At 38.2% G+C, this 21,201-nt stretch overlaps 1 protein-coding gene across 6 annotated transcripts in view; it reads right to left on the reverse strand.

Moving 5' to 3' along the window:
• Positions 1–5,056: 5,056 nt before the first annotated feature.
• LOC129360846 (dedicator of cytokinesis protein 9-like) overlaps positions 5,057–21,201 on the reverse strand; it is a 74,177-nt gene continuing 58,032 nt past the window's right edge. For 3 of the 6 annotated variants that reach the window (XM_055031290.1, XM_055031291.1, XM_055031292.1), the window contains 20 exons: positions 19,736–19,850; positions 19,579–19,645; positions 19,442–19,489; positions 17,981–18,117; positions 15,428–15,543; positions 15,206–15,343; positions 14,926–15,108; positions 14,553–14,666; positions 13,914–14,129; positions 13,638–13,695; positions 13,429–13,535; positions 12,230–12,352; positions 12,007–12,120; positions 10,308–10,337; positions 9,649–9,795; positions 9,216–9,426; positions 8,164–8,354; positions 7,972–8,072; positions 7,758–7,896; positions 5,057–6,144 (listed from right to left, as the gene is read on the reverse strand). In XM_055031290.1, coding sequence (XP_054887265.1) covers positions 6,019–6,144; positions 7,758–7,896; positions 7,972–8,072; positions 8,164–8,354; positions 9,216–9,426; positions 9,649–9,795; positions 10,308–10,337; positions 12,007–12,120; positions 12,230–12,352; positions 13,429–13,535; positions 13,638–13,695; positions 13,914–14,129; positions 14,553–14,666; positions 14,926–15,108; positions 15,206–15,343; positions 15,428–15,543; positions 17,981–18,117; positions 19,442–19,489; positions 19,579–19,645; positions 19,736–19,850 — 2,481 coding nt within the window. In that variant the 3' untranslated portion in view covers positions 5,057–6,018. The remainder of the gene's footprint in view (positions 6,145–7,757; positions 7,897–7,971; positions 8,073–8,163; positions 8,355–9,215; positions 9,427–9,648; positions 9,796–10,307; positions 10,338–12,006; positions 12,121–12,229; positions 12,353–13,428; positions 13,536–13,637; positions 13,696–13,913; positions 14,130–14,552; positions 14,667–14,925; positions 15,109–15,205; positions 15,344–15,427; positions 15,544–17,980; positions 18,118–19,441; positions 19,490–19,578; positions 19,646–19,735; positions 19,851–21,201) is intronic. The other 3 variants (XM_055031293.1, XM_055031294.1, XM_055031295.1) reach the window with 2 other exon arrangements.

A 21,201-nucleotide genomic window follows, 5' to 3' on the forward strand; every position in this document is an offset into this window, starting at 1 on the left:
AGACAAATAGTACATATGTCCCTAAAAGAAAGTAATTTTTTTATTGCTGCAACAGATTATTGCTCAGACTCTTTGTGAAATCATAAATCAACAATTAAGTTAAGCGAATCTAAGTGTCTCTGAAATTTGGTCTGGGTCTCCTCTGTCTCTTCCTTGCTGCACTGACCCGGATGCCTAAATGGTGGAATGATGAGTTTGATGAGTTGGAGCCAACTCAAAGATGGCTCCAACTCAATGATGAGTTGAGTTGGAGCCATCAACTCAACTCATGACCTCCTCCAAGGTCATGAAGGAGGTCTTGAATGAGGAAGCCTTTATCTGCCATGACTTCATCTCCCAGCTCAAGCAGAGGAAGGATTCCACTGACCTTCGTTATTTCTTTGTCGGAGATGCAGCTTGTGTACAACGCTGAAATAAATGTCACCAACCCACAGGGAGCAACTCCAATCAGCCCTTTCAGAGTGGTGTGGTTCTTGTAGGCAGAGAACGTTTCAGACTGTAAGGTGAGGGATGATGGAGAGAACTTCAGAAATTTCTGAGGCATACTGGCTTTTACCTTCTCACGACTAATCCACAGGTTGATGGAAGAGAACACAATGAAGAGGTATTTGGCCCAGGTGATGGTCACTCGGTTGACAGTAGCTATACTGACTTGAAACATGTCAGCAATGAGCCGCTCCTTCATGCCCACTGCTACGCTGAATGAGAACATCAGGAACTCATCAATCAGAGGCATTCAGCGGCAGGGCTGGCTTCAGCACATGCTTCCTCTCCAAGTTTCTGTGCTCTGGTCCAGAACACCAGGAATGATGCAGAGGGTGCAATGGACTCCCAGAAGATCCGGAACACACATTCAGATGGAAATTTGGTGTAGAACCGGATCTGGTCATCAGAGGCACAGTAGCGGCTAAAAAGTGTGGCAGACAAATCCACTTTTTGAAGTCTGGGCTTCAACTCCTAAATATAATCCAGAGCTTCATCAAGTGAACCTGTAAATCCACAAAATAAAATAGCAAAACATACGGTTAGCAACAAGTTTTAATTATATATTTGAAACATTATTTCTGTGAAGATCAATATATGTTGTCAGTCGGAGCATGTATGTATACAGCCATTGACTTAATCTCTCCACAAAATACATAACCACATAATCTCATAATTTCATTATTATGTGATAATAATAATAATATTACAGCAACAGTTATATTTTACTGAAATTATCTTACATGGAAAATATATACAATGTACAATCTTTTACCTGCGGCTGGATGTGCCGTGTAGTCATGGTCCGCAGTAGCATCTTCAGCCTGGCTAGCTTTCTGAGAGGACAAACTGCCGTTTCTTAGTCCTCTCGAAAGCAGACTCTCTCATTGCCGGTGCAGTGAAGTTATTCCAGGCAAACAGGGAAGGAACAGCTCCAGTTTTAAGGCGGCTGGTGGTGGATCCGCTAACAAAATCTCCGGTTTGAAGTGGCGGCTATATACGAAAGTGCTCCCCGTCTTTATGCAAAAGTCCGGACCTTCATCTCTTCGGATCGCCTCCGTTGGTCCTGGTCCGTCGGAAACGCATGATAAGGCTGTTTTCTTGCCCCACATGAACAACCAAGGACTGAAGAAAAACAACTGCGCGGAGACTGAGCCATTTTGCTAGCCTTTTAATGCTAACGCTATAGCCACCGGAAGTTGTCCAACGCCACATCCGGCCCGGCCCCGCGCATGCGCAGTATGGCCCCGCCCCGCGCATGCGCACAACCTCCCTGGCCCCGCGCATGCGCACAACCTCCCGGGCCCGCGCATGCGCACAAACCGCGTGGGCCCCTGCGGGTGGATGTGTCGCGTAATCATGCTCCGCAGTAGCATCTTCAGCCTGGCTAGCTTTCTGAGAGGGGACAAACTGCCGTTTCTTAGTCCTCTCGAAATCAGACTCTCTCATTGCCGGTGCAGTGAAGTTATTCCAGGCAAACAGGGAAGGAACAGCTCCAGTTTTAAGGCGGCTGGTGGTGGATCCGCTCACAAAATCCTCCGGTGTGAAGTGGCGGCTGCATACGAAAGTGCTCCCCGTCTTTATGCAAAAGTCCGGACCTTCATCTCTTCGGATCGCCTGGATCTACTGCCTCCGTTGGTCCGGGTTCGTCGGGAACGCATGATATGACAGATAAGGCTGTTTTCTTGCCCCACATGAACAACCAGAGACTGAAGAAAAACAACTGCGCCGAGACTGAGCCATTTTCCTAGCCTTTTAATGCTAACGCTATAACGCGTTAGCATTAAAAGTTGTCCAACCCCACATCCGATTCTAGCTCTGATACGTCAGTTGCTTCCATTACTGTTAAGTCCGAAGTAAAGTATCTGGGAATACTTATTTCTAATAATGCTACCAGAAGATAGGAGGCAAACATTGAAAGATGCTTGGAGGCATGAAGAGATCCTTGAGCCGCTGGTTAACTAGAGATCTGACTATTTTTGGACGAACTCTTTCATCCAAAGCAGAGGGAGTATCCAAATTAATTTATCCTTGTCAGTCGGCCTTTATCTCCAACAAAAACATTAGAAAAGCTAATTCGATAATCTTTCAATTTATCTGGAGAAATAAAACTCATTATTTACGACGTTCTCATCTTATTAAAGATTATGATAAAGGAGGAATTAGAGCTTTAGATTTTGAGGCTCTGATTGGTTCCTTTAGAATAAATTGGCTAAAGACCTATTTGTCTCATTCCAACTCTATGTGGTTTCATATCCCTAAATCAATATTTAAAAAATTAGGTGGTTTAGATTTCTTGCTTAAATGTGATTTTTAATTAACCAAGATTCCTATTTCATTGTCTAACTTTCATAAACAAGTTTTACACTTTTGGAAAATGATGTTTACCCACAATTTTACCCCACATGGATCCCTAGTGTGGACAGATCAATATTACTGAATAGAAAATCTATTTTTAAAACTGACTGGTATGAGAAAGGTATTCTATTTGTAACTGACTTGATGGATAGTAATGGTGTTTTGTTAAATCATAAAGATTTTACCCACAAATTTAATCTGAACTGTTCTTATGATGAATATGTAAAAGTATGCAAAGCTATTCCTGTAGCTCTGCTCCATCTCATCCAAAACACCTTGAGATTTTCAAGTGTTACTTCATCTTTACCTACATTGAAAATTGGAGAATATATTGTGACTGACAAAAAGTGTAATAATGGTATGCTTGTGACTGCTTTCAAATCTAAATTATTTAATGATTACAATAATAATTTTTTGGTAACAACTAATTTGTCTTTAATTGAGAAAGCGTTTTCTAAGTATGTTAAATGGCCGGTTTCACCTAAGGTGAAAGAGACTCATTTCAAAATCTCTCACAATATTTATCCCGTGGCTGATTTTTTGCACAAACGATTTAAATTTGATTTAACATGTGCCTTTTGCGAATGTGCAGAGGAATCCATAAGTCATCTCTTTTTTTTTCTGTCCTTTTTCTTTTAAACTTTGGAAAGATGTTAAAAACTGGTTATGTCTCAAACTTGAAGACATCCCTGAGATAAATATCACCCACATGTTGTATTATGTTGATGACCTTGATGATGAAATATCTGATATGGTAAATATTGTTTTCTTACTTGTTAAATATTATATACATTGCTGTAAATGGAGAGGTTCTACTCCTTGTTTTGATTTTTTTATTAATCAGTTTAAGCTGTTTTATGCTTCCCTGAAACTTTTGAAAACTAGGTATGCGAAAGTATCTCTGACAGTATCTCTACTTTTCTTTTGTTTTGAATCTTGCTTGGTTTTTTAGTCATTTGCCTTACTGTTTGTTTGTTTTTTTCTGTCTGTATTTTCAGCCCCTTGTTTCTTTATTTCTTATTTATCTATGTTGTAATGTTCTTTGTACCTCAACGAGTCTTTGTATACTGTTCGCATAATAAAAAAAAAAATAAAAAAAAACTCACATCCGCTTTCAAACCCGGAAGCGTGAAAAAGGTCTATAGTGGAATCTTGGGATCTCTAAGTCTCCATAAAATGTTTTAGAAATAATTCAGACATCTGGCAGATTCAACTTGATCTTTTACTTTTAATGAGTTCTTCTAACCACTGTTGAACATTTTGGAGTGGACCACTGAGGGTCCCTATTTGAATCTGATGAAGCCCTAAACTGTTCTGCACTACTGCACTATAAGAAAAGTTTGATTTGCTGTAATGCCGATAAATATTTTTTCATTCATTATTGAACTATAAATTATTCATGGCATTTTTAATTGAAATAAAACTGTTAAATTATTTTTTTTAATCAATAAAACAAAATATATCAGTATAGAGATGACCCATAATTTGTAAATATACTAAAAATGTGGAAGTTTAAAAGTCCCTACATATAAAACATAAAAAAAAGATATCTGACATCAACATGGAAAAGAAATCTCATTTACAACATGGAAAAGGTATCAAGACATCCAGACATTCTTGACATTTTAGTGTAGTCAGAAAGTGAAAGGTGAAAAGTCACTATTAAAACTGTTATTGAAAAGTGAGAGGGAAAAAAACTGCCTTATCAAAAACAAGAACATTTCACCTAAAGTTGGTGAATAAACAACAGGTGTTCAGGATGCATTTGAAGTGACTGTAATAGCTTTAGAGAAAGTTGCCTATCGACATCCAGAGTTTTCAAGGTCAAAACTTTTCTGCATGCCTGAATTGTCTGGAAGGAATGCCAGGAAAACACCATTTTTGTGCAGCAACCACAATGTAAGGGTGTGGTATCCACTAAATCATACTGGAGTTTTATTATTAACAAGTTGCTTTAGTTAGTTGAGACTAACTTTGATCTTCAAAAGAAGAATGAGCAGAAAAAAAAACCTCAGCGTTTTTAGTGTGAAACAGAAAAAATGTGAAAAAGTATTTCAAGACCAATGTTAAGTATGGTGACAGATTTGTGATGTTGTGGGGTCTGTTGCTCTTCAAAAGGCCTTTGAAAGATTGTTATTGTCATAAAAAGCATTGGTTCTGTAGCAGGAGTTGAATAACAATATTGTAAAAAAAAAAAAGTCAATAAATAAAGACGTGCAAAGAAATGAGTGCTTTTATTTAAAAGATAAGCATTAGGGAATATCTCTGTTTACAGCAGAACAGTGACTTGTGTTAAATATTAAAAAATGCTGCTCAAATATAAGACATTTTTTAAAACGATAAAAAAGAAAAACATAAAATAGTATAAGTTTCATATTTCTTCCGCAGTAGGCATAGTGTCTTTCCCCCACACCTCATTGCTTTGGCAAAAAGGTGAACATAATCATTACAGTGTTTGATCTCCACCCAGCAAGATGCTTTGCAAATATTGCACACAATCCTTTGTATGTACATCAATAAACAACTTGGAATATACTTTTTGTTTGCAATGGCTTTAAATACATAAAAAAACTAAAAAAAAAAAAAACCCCAAAAACCTCGTAATAAAAACAGATTTAATCTAATCTAATCAGAGGAGTTTTGGAAAAAAAAAAAAAAAGCCTTTTCTGAAAATGTAACTTTATGTCCAGACAGAGAAGTGTCGATGTTTGCAGCATATATTTATCGAGACATCAATACAGTGGCTTATAAAAGTGAAATACTGCACATAAAAACACTAAACATGATTAAAAAAAAAAGAGAAAAATACAACAACTAGGAGCTGTCAGGGTGGGGTGATGTAGTGACATGCATATTTTAAAAATCCTAACAGGAATGTCTCCATAGAAACAGTGTTCAGTCTTTAGGTAGAAACAGGTGAAACATACATTTCAACAGAAAGTGTGTTTTTTTTTTTTTTGCCAGACGAAAGTCTCTGCTGCAGCGTTACTTTTCTTGGGCCGAGCCTCTCACACGCCCGCCCTGAGCAGAGAGTCACAAATCGTGGTTTTCTGAGTGGACCGGAGTGTGACACAGAGAATGAGCGTCATCTACGGTCCCAGCATCTTCCAAGCGATAAGCTGACAGATCCAAGATGGCCTCAATGGTGAGCATACAATGCCCACATCCAGAACTGGGTTATATCACCGAGGCCGAGTGCGGGATGCCCTGGATGGTGACAGAGGTCGGCGTGCCACTGATGGCGTTGAAGATGTGAAGCGAGTCAGGGAGCACACTCTTCATGCCGTCCTCCACGGGAATGATCTGGTAGGAAAAGCGACAACTAAATCAAAATGGAAAGCTCATAATAAAAGCCAACAGATTCAAAACTTGAGGTCTGCTTGTTTTGAATCTTTTCCATCCTTTACAATGAGGCTAATAGTAAAAAAAAAAGGAGACTGTATTGGATGCAGCACCTTTTTGTGTCTTTGCGTCATGTTTGTTCACATTGTTTATTTAGGAAGAGAACAAGTTTTTCAGCATTTTTTTCTTATATGCGCAATTAATATGAATGCTTGTCAAATATAAATGTCTTATTTCAAATCCCAGAGATTAAGAAATGTGGGACTAAAATCTGGCAATTACTTCTATCAAGCATTTTTTTGGATACTAATAAAAAAGGAAAATGAGAATTAACAGAGATTTATCAAGATGCAGGGAGCGATCTGATTTTTGGGCATCAAAACATTGTTTGGTTGATTGATCAGGCACCTCAGGTTATTCTTAACGGACTGAACTCGGTTTTGATTGGGGCACCTGCTGTTCAAAATATAAAGCTTTTAATCTAAAGTTTTGTTATTAATTAACTGATGTATTCACTGCTTTTCAAAACTGCTTATTGAACTTCTCACTCACACAGGATGACTTGACCTATGCTCAGAGCAGAAGCAACTAATGGCCACTCAAAATGTGAAAGATAGAAAGAAAAGTTGGAATAATCTTTATACATTAGATTTTCTATATGAGATTTAAAAAAAGAAACATATCAGCTAAAATTATTACAGATATTAGAAATAAACCATACTTGTTTCATGCATCTCTAATGAAAAAAAAAACAAAGCATTTTCAGGAACATAGATTTAGATGCATATTTACACAACAACACATACTGTACATGCGTCCAAACATTCTGCACACACATGCCAGAAAGTACGTCAGCAAGCCAAAAATAACAAAAGCCAAATAGTGACTGTTGGTCTAGCTAGCACCTTGAGCAGTGGGGGGATTGGACAAAAACTGATTAATATACTGATGGATGTTCATCCACAGGTGAAATTTCTTGGTTATTTTCTCCCTTTTATAGGACAAACATTATTGTTCATAAATCCATCAATTTATAGTGAAAACAATTGCTCTGACAGCTCAAATTGTGCAATTATGTTGCACAGCAGAAATTTGCTTCATGTGTTTGCTTCAATCAACCTAACATAATTTATGTGAAGTTGATTTCCTGTTTCCTGCAGGTGTTTAAAGATAAAGCGGTTTATGATCTGACAGCTCTGAGCCTCGGGATCAAGTGTTGGACCTGGCTTTTTTAATTACTTTAAAGGCAGGACTTTCACTAAGTTAACACGTTAAATCCAAACGGTGTTTGTCTAGCAAGACCAACAATTAACTCAATATTTTGCATTCTGATGTTTCTTGCATTACCATCAAATCTGCTCATGTCAGCACGAAGAAAAAAAACAAGAGAATGTTGTTATCAGGGAGTGCTTTATCGCTCAGTAAAACAATATAAAGCCCTCTGATTACTGTGCTTTCCACAGACAGTTTCAGAGGCAGATTAAAGGTGTCATATTATTATGTTAGATCCAGTAAAATAAATAAATAAATAAAAAAACAGCAGCAGTAGGAGCGGCAGCATCGCCATGCCTTACCTGCTCATGCATGATGATGGACAACTCTCTGGTCAAGTCTCTGTAGTTTGCTTTCATCTCATCGTGGTACTCTTGCTGGTCCTCTTTGATCAGTCGCTCGTTAATGCCCAAGCCGTGGCCACAGGCCTCCACAAAATGCCTGCTTAGAAACACACCGTAAGCATGTGTTCAAGAGAGATTACCTCAAGGTAACTGTAAGACTCTGACACCTCACCTGAAGACCTCTTTGAGCTGCTTGACCTTGTTATCTGGATACTTTTTGGCACTCGAGTCATCCAGAAAAGCTCTGGCGTATGCAAGTGGTCCTGCATTTACCTGCCATAGAGAGTGTAAATATTCTCATGATATTATACTCTCAATTTTACAGGTGTGTGTTTGTGCTTTGACAGGACTCAAAGGTGGGTACCTGGACACTGATGCTGCCTTGCAGTTTGAGCTGCAGACGGATCATGTCCACGTCGCTGGAGGAGCACAGCTGGTTGATCTCGGCCACTTTTTTGCTCATTTCATCGATGGCCACCTCGATGGGGCTCAGGTCGGTGTGGTGTTGGTACATCACTGCGATGCGCTTCTTCACATAGGGAAAACAGTGTGTTGCTGCAGGAAGCACACAAAGAGGCGAAAAGGTGGAAATAAACTAAATGATAAGGTTTCACAGTTTTACAGCCGAGTGTCCATCTAAGTGGAGACTGTTCATCAAATAAAAGTTCACACATATTTGCAGATAAGATGATATGGCTGAACTTTTGTATCTCTTGCACCATAAAACAATACAGTTGAAATAGGGATTAGGAAATGTACATGTAAAACAGCTGACATGTTCAAAAGCTAATCAAGATCTTCTATTCATAAACAGGAACATTCTGCTGATGGATGCAATCAGTGATTGACTAATGAGAAATGTGTTCGGTGTTAATAAACACTGAGCACATTTGTGAGCAGGAATGTGACACAGTGGCTTTTCAAATGTATTTTCAGACGATAAATCTTACATCCCTGAGCTGTTCAAAGCAAAACACAGCTGTCTCTCTGACCCGTTTGCTATGTTCCTCTGTCTTCATGATGTTGTTTGCTACCTAACAAACTTCTGAGGCCTTCACAGAACAGCTGAATTAATGCCGAGATTAACTCACTTACAGATGGTCTCTGTTGACTGATTACTGCACTTCTGAAACCAACTGGATAAAACCAGTTGTAGGGGTTTGAGCGCAAAAGAAAATAAAAACAATGTGTGCCACAGTTTCAGATTTTTCCTCCACAGATCAATTTACACATGACAATTACGTGTTATTTTGTTTTGGTCTATCACATAAAATCCCATTAAAATAGATTCTCTAATAAAGTTTATAAGACCTAGTGCTCTCAGAAGGTATTGCTTGAGAAATAGATTTTTTAAAGAAACAAACCAACACAGTTGTTTAACTGAATTACCACTAATACTAAAAAACTGCAGCTTACTAGTGAGTATCGTCCTGCGTTTGCACTGCTCCTCCACTCCACCTTGCTTTTTGCCAGATATTGTGAAAGGCATTTCGAATACAAATCGCCGGATGTTGTGGCTCCTTTCAAACTCTGTCTTTCTGTCAGCCAGCTCTTTCTCATCCAGGTATGGAGTCACGTGGGTCACTTGGATATACGCGTACTTGGAGTCCAGATCTTTGGGATTAATCTATAGAGGAAGCACATCACCTCATGAACTCCTGCCACAATGCAGCATCAATCAAACTACCAACAACTTAAATTAATCAACGATCTCCAGGTCAAATGCTGTTGTTGTTTCTGTTCATAAACAAAATGAAAAAAAAAATAACACTTTTTCATTCTGTTTCATTCAGAGTAGTGGATCCCTAATAACGTGTTTTTTTCAAAAGATAAATGCAGAAGATCTCACCCGTCCAGAATCCTGAATCATCTTCACGTTCTCCTGTCCAAACTTGTCAGAGTAAAGCTTCAGGAGCCTCTGGGAGATCTCAGACAGGGGTGTGAACTTGGGCTCTTTGTAGATGTACTCCTTACCATCTTCGTCCTCAAAGAAACCCTAAAAAAAGATTAAACACTCTGAAAAGTCAGCTTAAATAAGCACAAACGCTGGATTAATCTACTAACAGGGGAAGCACATCAAACCAAGTATAAATAATGAGTGGGAGGCATTCTGACACTGATTAAAAGACTCAGCTCTGATCTGAGCAGTCCTACAAACATAACATACTATCTAAGCTCCAAGAATAGCAACTAGAGAAAAACACTTGTGTTAGTTTATTAGTTTTATGTCTAAAGAAGATATGGATGGCATAAGAGCGCACTACAAGTTAAAAGTCCTGTGAAATGAAGAGTGAAGCCATGCATTTATACAGTGGGATCTAAACTTTGTGATTAGTTTTGTAAAGGGGTTTCCTACTCTGATTGCTACAAAACTGATTGTGGCGCACAGGGGGAGTTAAGGGGCTTACACGTCAGCACTGCACATGAAACCGCACTGCAGACTGCATTAGTGAAGGAGCACAACACTGAAGCAGCCTAATACACACTGCAGCTGTCAGATTAATTTACCTCAGCCTCTGAATCAGTAAACTGGTACTGCTACAGGAGTGTGGACAACACAAAAGAATAAAATCATTGTTATTCAAAAACTATAACAACCATGAGCACATTAACTGGAAAAGACAACTATTCTTGTTATTTATCAAAGAACACAGCTGAGGTAAACACACTAAAGTTAACAAATATGGTCAGAACTGAAACCTCACAAACTAAATTTGCAATTGCAATACACACAGAAATGCTGAAATGAGTGCAGAAGTGAAAGAGTGCCATGCAACATGTCCTTTAAACAGAGCTTAGCAGTGCTGGTTGTTAGTCATTCTGTGCCAACCCAACCATCTTATTTCGATTGCTTTTTTCTGGTGAAAAGAAATTCTCCTCAAGCGTTTCATCATCACATTATTATGATACGTAATCGTTTTGTAAGACTGTACAATACAGTTAAATCTGTGTTGTTACTCCAATACTTGTCTGGAAATGTTCTGCATTTTTGCAAAGGAGTGCTCCATTTTAGTGAAATGTTCACCAGTCACACATTTAGCTGGTTGGATTGTTTCTCACTGTCCTCGAGGCCCACATCTGATTTGGATATAAGTGGTTGCAATGCTAAACAAATATAGAGTGTTGACAGCGTACCAGAAAAAGAGAGTGAACAGTCAAACCTAACTTGCTTTTTGTGCAAAGTGTGCAACACAAGTAGCTACTCCATGTTATTAAGATGATGCAACAGGAAGAAACCTTCACATGAGGGTTACACTGCAGAGAAATACACCAACATTCATTTCTATCTGTTCTGAAGTTTTGAAAGAAAAGAAATACGTTATCAGCTTCTGGGCATAATAAGACTTTAAACAATTACAGTTTCAAAACAACTTCAATTTTCTGTCACATCATGCTTTTAATGCCGGAGTACCATAGCTTTCTTTAACCATATAGTGCATGGAGTAACGCAGCGCTGCCCATCATCCACATGGTGAAAATTAATTAATCAATTAATCAGCTTAGATTAGCTGACTTCACTTTTGTTTCTTTTAAAGAGTTAAATGGAGAAGTGGATAAGTAATTTGTGCCATGGACGCTTGAAAATAATAAAAATGTTTTGTGCGTTTATCTTAGATATTTGCTTAAGTCCATGCATCAAAAAGCAGAAAATACTGAAATGCATGTCAACTAAAGAAGAGATGCTATATTAAAGCTGAGCTGTTTTGAGTCACCTCTAAAATTACCAAATATTTTTTTAAAAGGTTGCTTGGATTTTTACCTATCATAGATGAACCTTTCAACAAGAACTAAACCTATGAGCAAACTCTCAGCTGATGTGAGAAAAAAAAATCCCACAATAATATGAGGTGACACAGAAAAGCACATTGGGTAATTTGAAGCAGCAAGCAGTGTTTGACAAGTGCAAATGAATTAAAGCAGCACAAACATCACAGACTACGACTGACAAAATCAGAAAGGTCTCCTGTGTGACTTACCGCTGCCTTCAAAGAGGAAAAAAAAAAGCAGAGAAGTTGGGTCATAAAATGTTGCTGCATGCAGCCGTGCTCTTAAAATATATTCAGCAGCTTGAAACTTGTGCTCTTCAGTCAAGTTTTAATAAGTTTCCGTCACACAAGCAATGTGTTTGTTTGGAAAAGAACACCAAACCTTAAACCATGCTGGGCAGATTGTCAAACTGTTACTGCAGTCTGAAGGCTAAACATACCTGCCCAAAGAAAGCCACTCTGAAGTACGTTCCCAGCAGCCTCTTGCCTGTATGCATCACCTCCGTCACTTTGCTGTATGCACGATGCAGTGTGTCATAGAGGTGGGCCAGTTTCTGTATAAAGGGAGACAGCAGAGTTGTAGAATATGCTGGAAGCCAAGTAAAATGAAGACTAATTTAATCTGGTTAGGAGATTATACCCGTAACAAAAGAGACAGTGTACCTCAAAGTCCCTGCGCTTCTCATAAATTGGGATTATGAGTTTATAGATGTCTGAGATGAGCTCATAGCGCTCTGCTTTCCACAGGCCGTCTGCACACTCCTCCAAAAGCTCCATTAAAACATCCTGAGTGAACAACAAATGGAAAAAACAATGCACAGAGAGCTTAGTTAAAGGAGGAGGAGACACAAGTACAGGCTGATCATAAGGACCTGAAAAGGAACAGAGTGCTTTTGAACCACGTAGATGAAGCCCAAGCTGTGGAGTTCATCCCAAAAGATGAAAAGTCTTTAAGGTCAACATTTTATTTGTACTGCAGATGCCAAAACTTTTCTACTTATTCTTCATATCTCAACATTGTGACATTAGACATTACAATGTCAAAAAATAAATACTTCAAACTTTGAAGTCCACAAAGATATTATTTTTTACCAAATAATTATCTTATTGGCAACATAAGACATTAAACTAAAAGTAATTGAAACATGATATTTTACTGACTGTCCTGAACATTTTAGAGACTTCACGAAAGTGGCATCACTATTTCTTAAATAGGATCAATTATGTGACAAATTATTGATGGTCCATTCAGTTAACGTCCCATCTTATCACTGTTTGTTGTAGCCCTAAGTCTCAAAGTATGAATAATTAAATAACACAGAACAGAAAACAACTGCATTATTGTTTCTTTACTGTTATTATGACCACTCTTGAAAATAAGACCTTGTGTCTCACTATCATTAAACTGTATAAATAAAGGTGAAATAAAAAAAAATTGAAAAAAAAATTCAATTTGTTTTTTGGTTGTTTTTTTTGGTTTTTTTTTAGCAATTTTGGCCAAAGTTATTAACAGCCATAGTGAAACTACATGTGGCTCCATTCCCCAGTTTGCAGACTCATGGTCTTGGACATCAAACTAAACTGGCCTCCTGGCAATTTGTGCTATTTTTTTATGTCCGGTGGATCAGCTCACTTGGATTCAAATGGCACAAATATGCAGCAATCTTCATTTTACATCCGTGTTCATTCTTGCTAAATTGCAAATTAATTAATTTAATCAGCATATGTGATGAGGTGTAAACCAAATTTAGTTCACCTTTTTTAGATAACTTGGATATATTTCAGATTTTCTCTCAACTCAATAATATTCATTAGATAACAACAGACACAAAATACATACAGTATGAAGAAAATAGATTTACTTCATTAAAATGCACATCCTGCATCCCAACATCCTCCATCATTGCTGCTTCTTCATCAATGTTAGGGGTCACAACTCGGAAAGCTGAACAGCCCTGCTTGAACATTCCTACATAAAACAGGAGGAGAGATGCTACTAATAGAAGAAACTTTCTAATGACAAATTAAAAAACTGGATCAAAAGTATTTTCATGAGAAACAAATGAAGCACCTTTTCTCCGGAGGTATTCTGCCACGAGGGCTGCAACATGAACGTAACACATGGCCGCCTGGGAACCAAAACATTAAAAATGACAATCAAAATCACAAAGGGGATACCGATGACTTTTCACCACATATAACCGTATATCGAAGGAATCAGTATAAAGCAGTTGAACTACATAAAACACCCACTTTAATGCAAGTCTGTTGAATGCTAAATTATCCAATGTAATAGCACAATCCAGCCCAAAGAATCACACAAACAGACAGGCGTGTTATCACAGACCTCTGACAGGTCTCCATTCTTCACATGGATTCGGGCCATGCTATCCAGCCAGGTCTTTCGCAGCTCGGGGGTGCTGGCGTACGACTTGGCAAGGCTGTACTGGAGGTCCACGAGCATTTCTGGATCTCTCTCATGCTCCTTCATTTGAGCTGTGGCCATCAAAACGGTCCTGATGCGTTTTGTCAAGTCCTTCACATCTGATGGGAAAGCTGTGTGCTGTTGAGTGAGACAGAGTTCAGACAAATCCTCGTGAATATAATTTTCACTTTAACGTGCTTCTAGAACACCTACATTTCCCCACTTTGGGACAATAAACAGATTTTTCTAGTCTATTTTATGACAACAGATCAAGGTGTAGGAATGATGAGTATAAATACACACAGCATTTTTAAGATTATTTTTTGTGAAGTCTTGATATATACATAATTTCCATTTCCGCTCTAAGAGTCCTTGCATGTCCTGAAAAGCGCTACATACATTTGATGTATTATTATTATTTGCACAGTCCTCTGTTTGTTATTTTTCATAAAATGCCATTAAAACACACTGAAGTTTGTGGTGTAAAAGTTGGAGGGGCATGAACACTTTTTCAGGTACTGTAAGGCTTAATTGTATTCTTTTTGCTGTGAAACTCCTCACCTTGACAGTTCTGTCATGGTTGGCACAATTGTTGATTATTGACAGAGAATGCTGGAAGCGGGTGCTTCCAATACCGATCACATCAGCAATCAACTGACTGACAGCAATCACCACCTGAAGCAGAAACACATAATTATAAGAACAGAGCAACTATTGAACTTTTTCAAAACATAGAGTTATGTAAAAACATCACACACAATCACGAAAGTCAGCTGTGATAAGCATCTTTAATTAAACCAGTGTATAGGGACATCAAATTACAGTTTTGTTGCAGCAAGAAATATACAAAACATACGTGCAAATAGATAGATCGAAATCAAGACAAAAAGGTTTAATGTTGAGATAATTCAGGTTGACAGAAAAGCCGTCTCACCTGCAGGTGTGTTCTGACAAAGGACTTGCGACCTGTGTAGTCAAAGTTGCTCTTCATGAGAAAATACAGCAGGTGGGCCGCATCACTACGAATGGAACTCAGCTTGGAGTTGCAGCATTTCAGAATCTCGTAGCAGAAGGCTGCGCACATATCTGCACGGCCTTCGAAAAAGGTGCACGGGAACTGCAGAAAGAAGGGAAAACCAGTTTACCCTCTGCCATGAATATTTGGTCAAAACAAACAAACCATCACTCCATAGGGCATCAAACGATCCTCAGACCTTGTAGATAAAAGTGCGCAGTGATGTGAAGACCTGTTTCAGGGCTGTTTCAGACTGATTGATGCGCAGGAAGCAGAGATGAACTTCAAACACCTTCTTCATCAGTGGGCTGTGGCCGTGGTCAGAGCAGAGCTGTGTCTGTATGGAACAAGGAACAACCTGTAAATTCAGATAATGCAGATAATTCAGGCCATGGCACCCGACAGGTGTTTGGTCTGATACCTTAAAGCCCATGATGAAGATGCTGAGAGTGTCTAGGACTGTTAGACACACTTCAGTGGCGATGTTGGCCTCCAGGAGTGACTGGTTCAGCACATCCGCATCGGAGTGACTGTAAGCTGAAAAGAAACACAAATGCTGTAGCGCTTTTATGTTCTCCATTGAACTCTGTCAAGAAATGATATTTACGTCAAAGGTTATCATATAAGGCAAAGCTGATGCTACAACGATTAAAGTTTTCTTTAATAATGTTTAACAATAAAAGTTTCATTCCAAGCGAAAGCCAAAAATTCTTATTCTTTGCAGCACAAAATTGCTCATCAGGCAAGGAAAACACATGGTCTGTGTTTTTATTGGTTCACAAAGAAACTTTGTGCTGTTACCACACTTTGAAAAAAAATTCTCAATGGGTTCACCTGAGAGAAGTGTGTTTATGCTCATGTGTGTCAGAGCGAAAACAAGTGAAAGTTCATCATTAAATTTGCAGATGACTGTAATCATTAAACTCTTGAAGGACAAGGAAGGTGATTGTGAAGAGTAGTCCAATTCATGGTGCAACAACTCATCCTTTTGAAAACAAAAAAGATGGTGATAGATTGTATCAACATGTTATAATGGTAGACAGTATAAGTCTTTGGCCAGCATTCTGGGCAATAAGATAACTTTTGAGGTTAACAATGATTCCATTTCTTAGAAGGCCATCCAGAGGCTGTTTTCTATTTTTGGTAAATAAAATGGTTTTAATGCTGATCCATCTCTTTTGGGAGTACTTTAGTTTTCCTTTAAAGGAATCCATTTTAACTTTTGGAATGGTAAACTAGATTGGCAACCTTAGCAGGAATGGGTTAATAAAGAGAGGTCAATGAGAATGGCTAAGGTCTTTACAAAGCTTGTTGGTGGTATTTTAAGAGACCTTAATCAGGTCTCTTAAGAGTCACTAGCAGGGAAATATCGATACCTGAAGGATCTTGGTATCCTCTGTACATCGAGTTCAGGACTCTACCATCAGGAAGGATGTTTACTTGTGCCCAAAAGGCAAGATCAAACCACAACTTGAGGACTTTTATTGCTGAGTCATTTAATTAATCTAGACAAATTGTGTTATTTGGAGTCCTGATATAATTTTGTAAAAAAATGTTTTTGCCCTTTATGTGTGAATTTTATAGAGTGCTGGAAATTAATTGCCCCTCTGGAACAATAAAGTATTTCAATTTCAACATATGGCTTTGTTTTATCAGAACATTAGTAACAATTTGGTGAAGGGGCATCGACATCTGTGGGGATGTTTTGTTGACTAGTGGTGGAATAACTGATATAAAAACAAATCAATTGAAATATCTGCAAGCCCAAAGGCCAAAAGCTGTGAGGTTTACTAGAAGACAGAAAAAAATGCTGCAAGACAACATACATGTGGTCTTACCCCTTATAAACTATGATTTGTTATTTCTGCACAGACCAGCACGTTTGAGGGACAAGGGGAAGCCCTGGCCCTCAGAACAAGCTCCACTTTGTGCCAAAAATGCAAACAAACCACTTGCTCTGGTTAAACAAGGGCCGGTTAGCCCTTAAATAGAGTCCTGACTCCACAAAATGCTGAGTCTGCAGGAAAATGTTAGATTTGAAAGAATGATTACAGGCCTACACATTTAGAAAGATAAGAGAACATTCTCCCAGCATTGTCTGTGAAAAAAAAAATTATCCATGTTTATGCTTACAAACTGTCATAGTGGATTTTACTCTCAGTCAGACCAGCTGCTTGCCATTTTGCAATTTTCTACTCAACTCTTCTATGTGCAACATATCATCTGCCACAGGATGTTTTAATGCTTTCATAACAAACAATTTGAAGTTATTTTTTTGGTGTTCAAACAGCTATCAATACATTATATCTACCAGAAACGGGTCTCATTTATGGAGCAACATTGCTGCAAAATGGATTACTTAGAAGTCCGATGTGGAAGTACTTGAGAGGGAAATGGAACAAAAAGGGTCCACAATTATTTATGTTTTCTTTTTTTTTTTTGGAAAACTGAACAGTTTCTTCAAACAGCATCCAGTTTGGAATGAAACTCTTCACATTTTTTAATGGATTTCTTTTCTAAAATGGGAATGAGTCAAAAGCAGATGAGCTGTGCAGAGGATGAGAAGATTTAGAGAGCTAAACTTGAAGTTAAAATAGGCATGCTTTATTTTATTTTTTGAGAAATAAAGTAGGCAACAAATATCCTGGCAACCTGTCACATTCTTACCATGTTCTACAGATATTCCAAGAATACTTGAAATCTTTCTTACACTGAAAACACAAAGAAACTGTATTAAATTATGCCTTATCATAAAAAATACCCACCTTACTCTCCTTTGATTATCATAAAGCAGCCTTTACCCAGCTCTAAAAGAGTTTAGAGATATTTTCCTGAAACATTTTTCTGCTACAAATCTGATCGAGTTTGACAGAGGATGATGAGGAAGATAATGAGAAGCATGAGGGGGGTCAGACTACATGAAATGACGAGTAAGAGGAGGGCCTTTTGGTAGAGCATGGTGGATGGCACTTACTGTAGTTAAAAGTGTATGAGTTATCCAGGCTGCTGAGCTGCTGTAAGCGGGCATGCATCATTCCCGCCCTGTTACGGGACACAGGCAGAGTCTGAGACTTCCGCTCATGTGCTACGGGTCCTGCCCCTTCCTGGTTCCTGATGAGGAAACAGGATAAATTAGACGAAGAGCTGGAAAAACCAGCGGGGCCAGAGTTTGTGTAGCAAGTCAAGATGAATATTTGTCATTTTTACACACCCAAGAGGTGTAAGCAGCACTCAAAGGTGCCAGGAAGTCAAAATTGTGACCATGAGTGCATGTTTAACATGCAGCCTAGGGTGAAACATATTACAGCATTAAAACACAGCAAGCTAAAGCTTAAGCCATGCATGAAAGAACGAGAGGCGGTGAAGGTGGAAAACCAAAACTGTCACAGCACTGCAATGAAAAATACCATGCAGTCAGTCTGGGGAAATTGTTTCCCCGTTTAGCTTACCCAAGCAGGAGAGGGCAGGAGCCAGCTTTTATATCAGAATGTTAAACTTGTCAGCGTTTGAGTGAATAGAGATAGAAACAGTGATGGCAGGTTAGAGAGAGTAAAGGCCTCTTAGAATGGAGGCCAAAACACCCAAATATGACGAGAAGAGAATGAATGGGTGTTCAGATATATCTGAATCCTGCAAGTACTTATACTTTATAGACATAATATTTTACTTCAAACTTGAACCTGGATAATTGGTGATACAGAAGTGTGCATCCACTCATCATAGGCATAATTCTTGTGTTAATTTGGAATGTTCTGTGATTTGTTTGAGATGTTTTTTCCAGGCTGGAATTGCTTCTATTTAGTTTCTACTTAGCATGAACATGTTACATCATGGTGAGGATCTTAATTTTACTGTAGTAAGATAAAATCTAATTGATACTTACAAAGAACCAAAAATAATTGCACCGTTATGATTGGTATTTTGACCATTTTTTCTTATATTTGTTTTCATGAGAAGATCAGTCGAAAGAAATCTTGTCCAACAATAAGGTAAAGTCAATCAACTAGTTTATTAATATTATAACTGGTATTTTTTTTGTATTTTACATTTTATAGAACAGTATTTTTTGTAAGGTGTTGACAGCAGAAACATAAAATCACAGCCCTGTTTCTGAACTATCAATGTATTTCACCGTTTTCTATAAGAAGAGTGATCAAATATCCAACCAGAATTATGCCAGGACTGCATGGATAATGTTGCAAACTTTGTGTGAGCACAGAATTCAAAATTGATTTAAACTTCGATGTCTAGTTCTCAACTTTCAGTATCAGTGAAGTTATTTTGAGCACAAGCTCCAAATTATTTAAAAATGTATGCCAGTGATGAGTGTCTGCTCCTCCACATTATTATTTGTAAAGATGGCAGAAACAAATAAAACATGTTTCTCTTTCATAATAATGAGGTATCAAAAAGCAAGAACACTTTGCAACATTACCTTGCAATGTATCTTTTCCCCATGTATCTGAACTGATGGAGGCACACTCTGAAAAAAGGAAGAGAAAACTCAACCATCACACTTTGATAAGCACTTATAACTCCAATGTATTTTAACAGTGAAGACAAGTCTCTCACTCAATTAAGATAAAGAAGTCCATCAGTTCTGCAGATGAAGCCTTGTTCCAGTACGTGAACAGAGCATCTGGAGGGGGAAAAAAAAAGAAAACTGAAACCGCGGAGACAGCTTGTTTGTTCATGTATTGAAAACACAGGGTAAGGCTTCTCATTTTACCTTCAGACATGCTTTTAAGCACATGTAAGAAACACATGAGGAGGCTTTTGATCTCTGCCTGGTCCAATTTATCACATCGCATCAAGGTGCTTCCCAGGGTCGAGGCAGGTTGGTTCTGAGACAAGAAAACAAGGTTTAAGTGGTGACAGACAAAAAATAAATATTCTCTTTCCCGGACGTGCTAATTTCTCTTTTTAAACATATCAAGACAAGCCAAACCAGACAATTATGCAGTAATGGCTTTTCACACGAGAGGAATTGCTCTTTGCCCTGGGTGGTGCAAACCTAAAAAAAAGTACATCTGCCATTTGTGTCACAAATATGGCCTATATTGCCGATATTGCTCTTCGATCATGTCAAGTAAAACAATGTGCCCAGCCCCTGTATGGTATAGAGCAAATATAACTGTCCATAGAAGCTGGCTAAGCTGGTATCTTATATATATGTTCTACTCAGTGTTATATTTGATCTAGATTGAATGTAATCATCTCTAGATCAAAATAATACATCTTCACTGATCAAAATTTAAATGGATACTTTTTTCTTTAATCCAGAATGAGATGCAGGAATTTTTCATTTGTTAGAAAAGAACATGAAAATGCATTTTCTTTTTTTTTGTATCAATATAACATAACATTTGGAGAAATTTCTGGCTCCGTAATGGATAACAGATTTCTTGGCCTAATATTTATGGCTTTTGGCGTACAAAGCAGGCCTCATGCTTGGCAAATTTAGCAAGACACACCATAGTCTATTTGTTGTGGTCTGAATCTGATAAAGATGAAGTTCAGACAGTAAACTAGGTTGGGAGAGTGAGGCTGGGGCAGTTTTAGGTCATCAACACATTACCACTTAAATGGCGCTCAATTTCAGCCTCTGCGTCTTGCAGACTAATTCAGTTTCCATGTAAACTTTTGTCTCACCGCAACCATTTTTGCACTCATAAAGTCAGTCCCAGTATTCGATGCCACCACGTTGTATTAGACATAAAAAATAAATATTTATCTCTTGTACTAAATGGTTATGGTATTATTAGGGTATATGCTCTCACTGGCAGGGGGAAAGCCATTAAATTGCAGAAACACTGTCATTTGCAAAGATGATTCATGATTTTACTGGGAATTGTGGCTTTAAGCAAACACCATTTTCCCAGACGAGGTAGAGAGCAGACAGCAAACTGAACCATAGTGGTTAAAAACAGCTGTACCACAGACATGGTTGGGAAATAATGCCACACATGCCCCTTTGCCAGCATTCAGTCTAGACTAAAACAGGAGGTTGGGTGTCTTCATGAACAGCATGATGCAACTGGAGCAGCTAAGTCAATGTTAGTCAGACGAAGGAAAAGCAATGGGGGTGTCAAATCAGTGAGTCAGTTCCCGAAACCATAAATGGGGGGATGGGGGGAACAACAACAACAAAAAAAAAAACAGAAAAAAAAACCAGGGTCATTTTCTAGGACACTT

The sequence above is a fragment of the Poeciliopsis prolifica genome, unplaced genomic scaffold (assembly GCF_027474105.1).
Source record: "Poeciliopsis prolifica strain line A6 unplaced genomic scaffold, Auburn_PproV2 SCAFFOLD007, whole genome shotgun sequence".
NCBI lineage: Eukaryota > Metazoa > Chordata > Actinopteri > Cyprinodontiformes > Poeciliidae > Poeciliopsis > Poeciliopsis prolifica.